This window comes from Kogia breviceps, chromosome 2, assembly GCF_026419965.1.
Source record: "Kogia breviceps isolate mKogBre1 chromosome 2, mKogBre1 haplotype 1, whole genome shotgun sequence".
NCBI lineage: Eukaryota > Metazoa > Chordata > Mammalia > Artiodactyla > Physeteridae > Kogia > Kogia breviceps.
Window position 1 is genome coordinate 168,118,926 of NC_081311.1, and position 13,290 is coordinate 168,132,215.

At 34.8% G+C, this 13,290-nt stretch overlaps 1 protein-coding gene and 1 long non-coding RNA gene across 2 annotated transcripts in view; one reads left to right on the forward strand and one right to left on the reverse strand.

Annotated features, from left to right (window-relative positions):
• The first annotated feature begins 402 nt into the window (after positions 1 to 402).
• Positions 403 to 1,390, forward strand: LOC136793715 (uncharacterized). The gene is made up of 3 exons (XR_010839333.1): positions 403 to 547; positions 629 to 755; positions 1,225 to 1,390. It is a non-coding gene; the product is annotated as an uncharacterized lncRNA (long non-coding RNA).
• Positions 1,391 to 2,904: 1,514 nt separating this feature from the next.
• LOC131750663 (cation channel sperm-associated targeting subunit tau-like) overlaps positions 2,905 to 13,290 on the reverse strand; it is a 76,690-nt gene continuing 66,304 nt past the window's right edge. Inside the window, exons 10-13 of the mRNA XM_059053454.2 lie at positions 8,195 to 8,300; positions 6,308 to 6,374; positions 4,463 to 4,506; positions 2,905 to 3,306 (exon numbers count right to left, since the gene is read on the reverse strand). Of these exons, the coding sequence (XP_058909437.1) occupies positions 2,905 to 3,306; positions 4,463 to 4,506; positions 6,308 to 6,374; positions 8,195 to 8,300 (619 nt within the window). The remainder of the gene's footprint in view (positions 3,307 to 4,462; positions 4,507 to 6,307; positions 6,375 to 8,194; positions 8,301 to 13,290) is intronic.

Sequence of the window (13,290 nt, forward strand, 5' to 3'; positions counted from 1 at the left end):
GGCATTGCCAGTAAAATGTAGTTTCAAAGTCAAGATCACAAGGCCATAAGAACTGTTGTTAACACTTCAAAAATATTAAGGTAGTATCTTACAGACCCACTTGACTAGACAAAAAATATTCTAAGTATCTTAGGGTGGCCTCTTAGATCCTCTCTGCTAGACCAGAAAGCTTCTAAGATTCTTAAGGATATTGTGCTACAGCACCTTGACTATCAGTCAAAAGTAAACGGGGGCTTGTTTTAAAGATATTTAGGGGTGTGACATTTGGCTAAGGTCATAATTTGATACCCAGGAAACCCGCAAAATCTCTAAGATAACCATAGTATCTTGGACAGAAAGGAACAGAGACAATTTAAAATGCAAAGAGGTTTCTGAATTCTTAACTTTCTACAGATAAGACATAGGCTGCAAAGCTACTCAGCTACAAATATAAACTCTTTCTTATGGAAAAAGAAAGATTCTCAGAGGGCAGAGCCAGAAGCTTCGGAATTACTATGGCTCACTGACTGCTATATGCTTCTCTTTACCCTTCATTCACCTTTGGAATGTAAGTGCCTGTTGTTATCCTATTTCTGATTCACCATTGTATGTATGTAGTGGACAGATAACTGGTCTCTTCAATTCACAGGTCTTAAGATTGAGAGAAGCCATGCTCAAGAAGCTTCATCTACCTGGATCTGATTTAGATGATGAAATTCTGTACTTAAGCTTGAGCCTAATGCAGTAATGGCATGAATAAGAATCCTGGAAGCAGAGTAAGTGTATTTTGCATGTGGGCGAGAAATTACTTGGAGCTAGAGATGGTTAATCTGTGGATGGCCCCCAACGAACCACACCTTCCAAAATTCACGCTCTTACGTAGTCCCCTCCCATATTGGGTCAGAGCTGAGCCTGGGACTTGCTTTAACTAACAGAATGGAGTGAAAGTGACCCTATGCTAGTACAAAGCTTAAGTCTTAAGAGTACCTGAAGCTTCTGGTTTTGTATTTTGGAAGTCCTGAGCTGCCACATAAAAAGTTCAGTTGCCCTGCTAGAAAGACCACATAGAGAGACCATATGAAGAGGTTGCATGGACAGGGGGAGGAATAATCCCTAAGATTACAGAGAGAGAAACTGAGACAGAGAGAGAGAGAGAGAAGTTGAGAGAGAGAGAGAGAAACAGGCATATCAAACCAGATGCCCATGCATCCCAATTGAGCCCAGACCTATGGCTGTTTCCATCAGGGTATAAAACACATAAGTGAGCCATAATGAGTGTTCCAGCCCAGTCAAGCTCCTAGATGACTACAGGACCAGCCAACATCAAGTGGAGCAAAACAACTGCCTACCTAAGCGAAGTCAACCCATAGAATCTTGAGAAATAATAAAATGGTTATTTTAAGCCACTAAATTTTGGAGTGGTTTGTTATGGAGCAATAAATTATTCACTTATCAAATGAAAACTGAATACTTTGGAAGTCAGATTCAATAAAGAAATTAAAAGGCAAACCACATAAACTATGAGAAAGTATGTGCCATGAATATATAAGGTTATTATCTTTATAATAAGAAGAGCTCATTATAAAACCTAAACAACATCACCAAATACTCAACAAAAAAAATGGACAATCTACTCATCTACTCATAGGGAAAATCAAAATGGCTAATAAGCATAAAAAAGTTTTAATCATTATTTAAAATATCATTAATACTCAAATATCACTGGTCAGAATATAAAGTGGCACAATCTTTCAGGAGAGCAATTTGTCAACATGCTATTTCTATAAATATATGAGGAGATAATCACAGACACAAATAAATAGGTAAAAGAATATTAATTTCAAGCTTAATGTCCAAAAATATAGAAACTATTTTAAATTACTGAATATCAATATTTGAGGATATCCTGCATCTTGCAAATTTCAAAGCAAATTCAGGTAACATGCTTATAATATAATATCAAGTTTAAAAAAGCATAATATAAAATTATACATATATAGTTTGATCCAAGTTTTTAAAAATAAATAAAAGATATACATATGTTAATAACAAAGACTGAAAGGAAATAAAATTATTAAATGTGGCAGTAGAATTATAACTACTTTTATTTTTTTTATACTTATATTTTCTAAATTTCCTATAATGACTGTGTATTACTTTCACATTCAGTAAAAACAAGGATGTTTTTCTTTTTAAGTTACATTGCTTAGCGTATTGATCTAGGTAATTAGGAATAATTCCCCAACTTGAGATATTTAATAAAATTATATCTTTTGGAATTTGGAAAGGAGTTTAGAAATGAACTAGTATAAACTACCATTCAGTAGATGAGAAAATAGGCCTAGGGATTCAGGTGCACAAGCTTTATGACAGTGACTCAAACAAGATGTAAAGATCTAAGTAGAATAACTGTCATTTTGAGAAATGCTTTTCCCTGGTGTACCTTTAAATTTTCAGATCATTCTCATTTTAAACTATAAAACTGTTTGTAACAGGGGCACATATGCTATTTCCTATAACAGTTTCATTAAAAATTTCCACTGAAATAACCTCTCAGGCTTTCCTTTGAATTTAGATTTTGCTACCATTGTTATATTTTCAGCTGAATTTTACACCAAACCATGAGACTGGTTTGTATTACTGGTTTCTCAGATCACTTTGTTTTTCCTTCAAAGGTTTTTTTTCCTCCTTACTTGATGAGTATTAGTAGGGTAGGAATATTTAATATACTTAGACACACTTCTACTTGGAGACATTTGAATGTATTCTCAATTTATTTTTTATTAATGAATTCTTTAGTTTTTCTTAGTCTTATACTTCTAATATGAGGGCAGATACCTTTAGTTCAAGGTCTTCCTTTGGATCGTGACTTTGAAAGCTACCTTTTGATTTTGAATCTGGGGAAACTAAGCTTGTGCTCTTCCTTCAAGCTAAGCTCAGATTGTTGCTTTGCCACCTAATTTCTGTTGGAGATAAATTTGAGTTCCTCCTCTTTATTCTACCTGGATTTATATGGATATTTTTCAACTTTACCTCTGATGGAGATGAGTCAGTTTTTAAAAGGCTTGTATATCTATCTTTCAGTTTTTCTTCTGGTGGGAAGAATAGATTTTTCATTTTTCTCTCTGGCATAGCTTCTTGCTGGTGTTCCTCTAAAGGTGGTATTTTGTCCTCGTCTGTTAACGTCAGCCTAGGAATAGTGGGCAATGGAGTATCTGTTTCCTTTGTTGACATGTCACTTTTAGGAGCAACAACATTTGAATCATCTTCACCTGACTGGTTCAAAGTTGGTAGAGTCAGGCCTTTCTTATCATCATTATCCAGTAACTAGAAAATGTATCAATAAGACAAGCTACCTATTAATCATTATCAACTAGAAAATATTTAAAACTAACAAAACTGGACTTAAAATCATATGTACTTTAATCCTTTATTATATAACAAGTTACCATCAATATTTGTAAATTATTACATTCATTATTAGAAGAGTTGAGAAATTCTCTATTTGCCTGACACCATGGACTATAGGATATTATCCATAAAAATGATCATACTGCATTATGAACTAGTGGTTCTCATATATTCATATTTTATAAATCATCAGCATCTCAGAGAAGAAAACCAAGGGGTCTGACATTTTACTGTTACTATACTATCACCAATATACCATAACAAAGGAAACTTTAATAGCAAAATAGCACAAAGAACAATATCATAAAAATCACAATTATATGGTAAAATAAAGGAAATTTAAATAGCAAAATAGTACAAAGAATAGTATCATAAAAGAAAGGACAGTCTGTTAAGCCAAGTAAATTTAGCTGTATGAGAAATTCTCTATATTGTCTTTTTTTTCTCTCTCTTTGGGTTGTGCAAAACAGAACATACTGACTCTTCAATTGGTATTTTGGGAGCCACTGACCCAAGAAAAGAAATCATTAAATCCTATTTGTCAAGTAGTACAGAAGAATCTTTTATATTTTACTGGTTTACATAGGGGTCCACTGCCTTACGGAATTAATACATTCTGTAAAAGCTAAAAAGCAAATAATATTATGTGAACTCTATTTATAAAATACAGACTATTACTTTGGAGATTATACATTACCGAGAATACACAGTTGTATTATAGAGAAAAAGTAAAGAATGTAGTTAGGTCTGTAGCATCCATTTCTAAGTGCAGAACTTTATGCTTTCTTTTACTTGTTTCCCCTCTTCTGTTCATAAACCTTTTGTCCCCTATATTCATATGTACTTTAAAATGTTACTATTTGATGCTGAAACTTACCTTTTAACAGTGTAATTTAAGTTAAATAAATTGTGTAACACTGTACGGATATTGTTGTAACAGAAATAACCATGAAAACTTGAATAACTTCTTGAGTGCTTTCTTCTTTTCATCTATAAATATTTCTCCATTTACAAGTATTTCATCCCTTTATAAAATAGTAACTATTCAAAGTTCTCTTTCAAGTTCCCTTACCTCACTTAGAATAGTTTCAGCTTCTTCCTTTATAAGAGGGATATCTGTTAAGAAATTCATAGAAGTATTTTATTATATATAAAAAATAAACATTATTTATATGCATTAATAAAATATTAGTTTTTCTCACCAAGAATAAGAGCAATTTAAATCAAAGCAGTTATTCAAACATAAACACTACATATTTAGTAAAAACAGGCTGATGAATCTCTGGGAAGATGGAGGAGTAAATGAACAAGTGTGGAGATGAAGTGAAAACATGTATAAAATGATAAGATTTCAGATCCCTCAATATAAGACGTAAAAACAGGCATGTACTATATTTTACTAAAAGTCAAGAGGAAATAAAAATAAATCCCAGATGGTCAGTGATAAGGTTGGGATTGGAAAAAAAGAGTAAAGTTGTATGTAACCAGAAAAACTAGGACCATTCAAGAGAGGCTAACTGAAGCATTTGTAAAATTTTCCTAGAAATATAAAGAATACATATTTAGCAAACAAAAAAGAAAATTCTAAAAGGGAAAGGGAATAAATAATTGAGATACAAAGGGATGCATAAGTCTAGTAAAAAACAAAATTTATTAAGGTCACTGTTAGCTGCATGACTGCTGTCAGCTCATTTTTCTGAGCCTTGGTTTTCTCACATGTAAAATAGATTAGTGATAGCTTATCTTATAGGTATGTTACAAGTATATAATGGGAGCAGCGATGTGGTTAAATGCTTGAGTTCTTGGGTCAAATAGACTAGGTTCAAATTAATGGCTGTGTCACCTCTCATTGACTTGCTCCTCAGTTTTCTCATCTGTAAATATGTGGATAAATAATAATAGCACCCTCGACTGACTGCTCTGAGTACTGAGTTACATAATCCAAGTAATGTGCCTGGAACCCAGTGATCAGTAAATGTTAGCTGTAACTATAGGGAGCTACTGGAATGCCAAAAGGAAAGAAGTCACTAGAGGATCCAATGGGACTTGAAATAAACTCCACAGGTAAGTGAAAAAAAGTAAAAAAAAAAAAAAAAAAAAAAAAAGTAACCACCAGTGTGTGAGAGAGGTTAACCTCCAATATTCAACGGCAATATTGAAGAGGGAAGTTGTGATTCTCCTACAACCTAAAAGAGTAGTAGTGAAAGAGTAGATTAAAGATGAAATAGCTCTGCTAGGCTGGTTGATCCTCAGAGGTTAAGAAATGAATATATCAAAGCCTGAGGTAGCCAGGGAAGTAGAATTAGAGAAGTAACCTGTAGCCAAAGTCTTACAACAATAAATCATTAATCCATACCAGCAGAATCCAAGATTTTAAAGATAGAGTATTATGCATCTATTTTAACTCACTTTCTAAATGAATCTTTTAAGAGAGATTTTTCTTAAAGACTGCATGAACAGTATCTTCTATTAATTAAATATCTTACTGATAATTTGTGCAGAGTTCTCACATTTAATGTTAATTTAATTTCCTGTCCTGCTCTCTCCTCCTCCCTTTCTCTTACACACACACACACACACGCACACGCACACGCATGCACACATCCTCCACATAAAAGAGACCAATGTTTAACAAAAATACCTTTTCATAGATTATAGGTAAGATTTAACTTTTTTCTTGTTCTTAAAGAGGAAAGGAGTATTAAAGATAAAAATAAAAATAACTCTTAATTGGGTCTAAGTATTTTCTTTGGAGTGTTACAAAATAAATACTATATACCAAAACTATAATGAAATTTATTTTTATTCCCTAAAATGAAGTATACTTAAAGCAGATTGCTAGTTTTCTTTTTGTGATATAACCACCCTGTTTAAATTATCTTAATAATAAATACAAAAGGTAAATTAGTTTCTTAACCTGATGTTACAGTATCTGTAGGTCTCTCTTCTAATTGGCTTTCAAGTATCTCATTGGTATTACTTTCCTAGAAAAAAAAACATATTGAAGAAATGTTTAAAGAGCTAAAACATTTTTTCCTGCTTTCATAACTTTTTAAAATACTTAAAAAAAATTTACAGAAGACAAGAAGAATATGGGTTTGTGAGAAAAGCAAACAATACTGTTTTAAAGAGAGGCACACCCTGGCTAGGAGTTAATGGTCCAGGAAGAGAAGACCCAAGAATTGATAGGGTTTCCGAATGATGAATGCATGACAGAAAAAGATTACAAGACAAATGACATAATGTTTAACTTCAAGGGGTATAAGAGGATACCCCCGGAAAGATCACTTTTTTATTGGAATACATTATGGTCTATCAATTGCAAAGTGATGTGGATCTTTATAAAATTCCAAGAAGAATTATAAGGTGGAGTGACCACTGGCTCTTATAAAATACTGATTTTTCAATGAGAACCCAAAGTTCAGAGTCCCTTTAATGAAAAGCCCCGCAAAATTTCCCTAAATACGAATTCTGTATTAGCAAATGCTAATCAATTTATCTTATCGCAGCACAATCCTGCTCAATTATCTCAGAGGCATTGAAAAACATGAATATATCAATATGTTATGACTACCATTTCAAAGCTGTGATTTTAGTCAATGTTTTACCTATTCACTGAAATCCCTATGAATCTTTTACTGCCAGGTCAAAATGTATAGATTAGATAGTACTTCTAAATAGTAAATCTTACTTATGTATCTGATAAGGTTCTAGTATCCAAAATATATAAAGAACTCTTACAACCCAACAGTAAAAATACAAATAGCCTGATTAAAAAATCAGCAAAAGATATGAATAAAAATTCATTCAGAGAAGATATACAAACGGCCAGTATTCACATGAAAAGATGTTCACATCATTGGTCATTAAAGAAATGCAAATCAAAACTACAATGAGATACCACTTCAAACCCACTAGGATGGCCATAATTAAATTTTTTTAAAAGAAGAAAATAACAAGTGTTGGTAGGAGATATGGCACCCTCATGCATTGCTGGTTAAATGTAAAATTGTGCAGCTGCTGTGGCAAACAGTCTGGCAGTTTCTGAAAAAGTTAACAGAATTATGATATGATCCAGCAATTCCACTCCTAAGTATATACCCAAGAGAATTAAAAACATACATGCACACAAAAACTGCACATGAATGTTCATAGCAGCATTATACATAATAGCTAAAAAGTGGAAACAACCAAATGTCCATCAACTGATGAGTGGATAAAAAAATGCAGTATATCCAAACAATGAAATATTATTTGACAATGAAATGAAATGAAGTATTGATACATGCTACAATATGGATGAAACATAAAAACACTATACTAAGTGAAAGAATCAAGTCACAAAGGACCATATATTGTATGATTCCATTTATATGAAATATCTAGAACAAGCAAATCTATAGAGACATAAAGTACATTAGTTGTCATCTGGGGCTAGCAGGGCATGAGGGGTTTGGAGGGTATAGGCTAAGAGGTATGGTGTTTCTTTTCGGGGTAATAATAATGTTCTCTGTAGCGATGGAAGCACAACTCTGTCAATATACTTAGGGTCACTGAATTGTACACTTTAAATGGATGAACTGTATAGTATGTGAATTATATCTCAACAAAGCTGTTAAAAACTAAACCATATAAATTATTAATCAATATTTATTGAATGTCACATTATCAAAATAAGAAAGTGCATGAACTATGAGTAGCATTTTATAGAGAGGGAACAAATATCTGATCATTATTTTTACTTATCATAATTTTTTTAAAAATGTAAAAATCTATGTATGGAAGAATGTATTATGTTAATTACCTTAGGTTCTTTACGTTCCAATCTTGGGGTAAGAACTCCTTCTAAATAGCTAGCTTTTTCTATCCATGTACTCAGACGTCTATATTCTTTTTTCATTTTTTCTAGCCTAAAGAAAAATCAGTTACAGATTTAAAAAGTGATAGAAGAATATATATGGTATGAAGCAAAGAACAACACATACAGTATGATACATTTATAAAAAGTTCTTAAAGAAGAAAACCAACAATATATTGTTTAAGAACACATAGGAAAAGGAAAGATTACAACAAAAATCAGGGTAGTAGTTACCTGGGGAGAGTTGGGGAGAGGGATGTAATCTCATAAGGGCACACAAAACACATTATAATATTGGTAATGTTGTATTTCTTAACCCGAATTGTAAATATCTAGGCAATGGTCTTATTATCTTTATTTAAGTTATACATACCTATTTAAGAAATTATTCTATATATATTGCTCTCATTTAAACTATGTATACATATTTTATAAATTATTCAACACATATATGATATTTTCTGCAATAAAACAAATGAAAAGACAGGAATTTAGTTTTTAATCCAAATTTCAAAAGGTTTTCATAATCTAAAAATATAATCGACGAGTTAAATGGAAAAGAGGAAATGTTTGTTAATTCATTTCATTAGGACACTATGACCTTGACAATAAAGCATAACAAGGACAATACAAAGAAGGAAAATTAGTCTAATCTCATTCACAAACATAGATGCAAATGTTACAAATAAAATATAATTTTAGTACAAAAAATGTAGTGGTATAAGGAAAAGATAATACACCATGAACCAGCTGGCTTTATCCCAGGAATATAAGGATATTTTGACATTAACAACAGAACGTTTAATTTAAATACAATTTAACTGATTAAAAGAGAAAAATGATTTGGCAAAATCCAACATCCATTTATGATTAAAATAGAAAACTCTTAGAAAACTAGGAACAGAATGGAATAATTTACTTAATCTGGTACAGGACATCAACCAAAAAACCTATATAAATAATGTGCTTGACTATTAAATGCTAGAAGCATTGCCATGAAAGATCCTGAACAAAACAAAGATGTCCACCTTTACCATTTATAACAGACATTGGCTGGAGCTTCCAGCCAGCATAGAATGACAAGAAAACAAAACTAAAGATTAAGGATTGGGAACAAAGAAACAAAATTGTTATTACTTGTAGATATGATTGTTTAAATAAATTCCCCCAAATGATACCACAAATAAGTTATTATGAATATGAAGTTTAGCAAAAAAGGAAAACTCCAATGAGATGATGAAAGCAGAAGTAGCATAGTTTTTGAATCCTCCCAAATATCTACATAAAAACATTCAGAGTATCTAGGTAACAAACCCAAAAACTTACAGGCAACATTTACAACAAAATCATGTGACAAAGTTTCCCTATTAACCCCATATACATAAGACCTTCATGGTATCAGTGAATATATGGGAGAAAGCAACAGGTATAAAAGGGGCATCTGATGAATGTGAGAGTAAAAGAACCCCAAATAGCCAACAGGTAGTCACAAGAAAGCACAGCCAGCCAGCTTGAGAATAGCAGTTGAAACTGGGAGGGTTTTCCTCATTCCAATAGTGGGTGAGTACAGAGCATTCATAATAAGAATTAAAGGACTGGAGTAGTCTAACCACTGAGAATGCTCAAAACTGACCAGCCAGGTCTCTACATAGGGATAGGGCCTCAGAAAACCTTGAAAGAAGGTCACTGTATTTTTATTTTTTTATTTTATTTTTTTTGATTATGAGGAGAGAGAGAGATTATGAGAGAGAGAGAGATTATGAAGAGAGAGATTACAGGAGAGAGAGATTATGAGGAGAGAGAGAGATTGTGAGGAGAGAGAGAGATTGTGAGGAGAGAGACATTATGAGGAGAGAGAGAGATTATGAGGAGAGAGAGAGAGATTGTGAGGAGAGTGAGAGAGATTATGAGGAGAGAGATTATGAGGAGAGAGAGAGATTATGAGGAGAGAGAGAGGTTAGGAGAGAGAGATTATGAGGAGAGAGAGATTGTGAGGAGAGTGAGAGAGATTATGAGGAGAGAGATTATGAGGAGAGAGAAAGATTATGAGGAGAGACAGAGAGATTATGAGGAGAGATTATGAGGAGAGAGAAAGATTATGAGGAGAGAGAGATTATGAGAAGAGATAATGAGGAGAGAGAGAGAGATTATGAGGAGAGGTTATGAGGAGAGAGAGAGGGATTATGAGGAGAGAGAGAGATTATGAGGAGAGAGATTATGAGGAGAGAGAGAGAGAGATTAGGAGAGATTTTGAGAGAGAGAGAGAGATTATGAGGAGAGAGAGGTTATGAGAGGGAGAGAGAGATTATGAGGAGAGAGAGATTATGAGGAGAGAGATTATGAGGAGAGAGAGATTATGAGGAGAGAGAGAGGGATTATGAGGAGAGAGATTGTGAGGAGAGTGAGAGAGATTATGAGGAGAGAGAGAGATTGTGAGGAGAGTGAGAGAGATTATGAGGAGAGAGAGAGATTATGAGGAGAGAGAGAGATTATGCGAGAGAGAGAGAGAGAGAGAGAGAGAGAGACAGAGAGAGACAGAGAGAGAGAGAGAGATTATGAAGAGAGAGAGAGATTATGAGGAGAGAGAGATTATGAGGAGACAGAGAGAGAGAGAGAAATTATGAGGAGAGAGAGAGATTATGAGGAGAGAGAGATTATGAGGAGAGATTGATTATGAGGAGAGAGAGAGATTATGAGGACAGAGAGATTATGAGGAGACAGAGAGAGAGAAATTATAAGGAGAGAGAGAGATTATGAGGAGAGAGAAAGATTATGAGGAGAGGGAGAGAGAGATTATGAGGAGAGAGAGATAATGAGGAGAAAGAGATTATGAGGAGAGAGAGATTATGAGGAGAGATTATGAGAGAGAGAGCGATTATGAGGAGAGAGAGATTATGAAGAGAGAGAGATTATGAGGAGAGAGAGAGAGATTATGAGGAAAGAGAGATTATGAGGAGAGAGAGAGATTAGGAGAGAGATTATGAGGAGAGAGAGAGAGAGATTATGAGGAGAGAGAGATAATGAGGAGAGAGAGATTATGAGGAGAGAGAGATTATGAGGAGAGATTATGAGAGAGAGAGCGATTATGAGGAGAGAGAGATTATGAAGAGAGAGAGATTATGAGGAGAGAGAGAGATTATGAGGAAAGAGAGATTATGAGGAGAGAGAGCGATTAGGAGAGAGATTATGAGGAGAGAGAGAGATTGTGAGGAGGGAGAGAGAGATTATGAGGAGAGAGAGAGATTATGAGGAGAGAGAGAGATTGTGAGGAGAGTGAGATTATGAGGAGAGAGAGGGATTATGAGGACAGAGAGATTATGAGGAGACAGAGAGAGAGAAATTATGAGGAGAGACAGAGAGATTATGAGGAGAGATTATGAGGAGAGAGAAAGATTATGAGGAGAGAGAGATTATGAGATGAGGAGAGAGATTATGAGGAGAGAGAGAGAGATTATGAGGAGAGAGAGATTATGAGGAGAGAGAGGGTTTATGAGGAGAGAGAGAGGGATTATGAGGAGAGAGATTATGAGGAGAGTCAGAGAGATTATGAGAAGAGAGAGATTATGAGGGGAGAGAGAGAGATTGTGAGGAGAGTGAGAGAGATTATGAGGAGAGAGAGAGATTATGAGGAGAGAGGGATTATGAGGAGAGAGAGAGGGGGATTATGAGGAGAGCGAGAGATTATGAGGACAGAGAGATTATGAGGAGAGAGATTATGCGAGAGAGAGAAATTATGAGGAGAGAGAGAGATTATGAGGAGAGAGAGAGATTATGAGGACAGAGAGATTATGAGGAGACAGAGAGAGAGGGAAATTATGAGGAGACAGATTATGAGGAGAGAGAGAGAGATTATGAGGAGAGAGAGAGAGATTATGAGGAGAGAGAGAGATTATGTGGAGAGAGAGGGGGATTATGAGGAGAGAGAGAGATCATGAGGAGAGAGAGATTATGTGAAAGAGAGAGAGATTATGAGGAGAGAGAGATTATGAGGAGATTATGAGGAGAGAGAGAGAGATTATGAGGAGAGATTATGAGGAGAGAGATTATGAGGAGAGAGATTATGAGGAGAGATTATGTGGAGAGAGAGAGAGGGATTATGAGGAGAGAGAGAGATTATGAGGAGAGAGAGAGAGATTATGAGGAGAGAGAGAGATTATGAGGAAAGAGCGATTATGAGGAGAGAGAGAGATTAGGAGCGAGATTATGAGGAGAGAGAGAGAGATTATGAGGAGAGATTATGAGGAGAGAGAGAGAGGTTATGAGAGAGATTATGAGGAGAGAGAGATTATGAGGAGAGAGAGAGATTGTGAGGAGAGAGAGAGAGAGAGAATATGAGGCGAGAGAGAGAGAGAGAGAGAGAGAGAGAGAGAGAGAGAGAGAGAGAGAGATTATGAGAAGAGAAAGATTATGAGGAGAGAGAGATTATGAGACACACAGAGAGAGAGAAATTATAAGGAGAGAGAGAGATTATGAGGAGAGAGATTATGAGGAGAGAGAGATTATGAGGAGAGAGAGATTATGAGGAGAGATTATGAGGAGAGAGAGAGGGATTATGAGGAGAGAGATTATGAGGAGAGAGAGAGATTATGAGGAGAGAGAGATTATGAGGAGAGAGAGATTATGAGGAGAGAGAGGGTTTATGAGGAGAGAGAGAGGGATTATGAGGAGATTATGAGGAGGGAGAGATTATGAGGAGAGAGAGCGAGAGATTATGAGGAGAGAGAGATTATGAGGAGAGATTATGTGGAGAGAGAGAGGGATTATGAGGAGAGAGAGAGATTATGAGGAGAGAGGAATTATGAGGAGAGAGAGAGATTATGAGGAGAGAGAGGTTATGAGGAGAGAGATTATGAGGAGAGAGAGAGAGAGATTAGGAGAGATTTTGAGAGAGAGAGAGAGATTATGAGGAGAGAGAGGTTATGAGAGGGAGAGAGAGATTATGAGGAGAGAGAGATTATGAGGAGAGAGATTATGAGGAGAGAGAGATTATGAGGAGAGAGAGAGGGATTATGAGGAGAGAGATTGTGAGGAGAGTGAGAGAG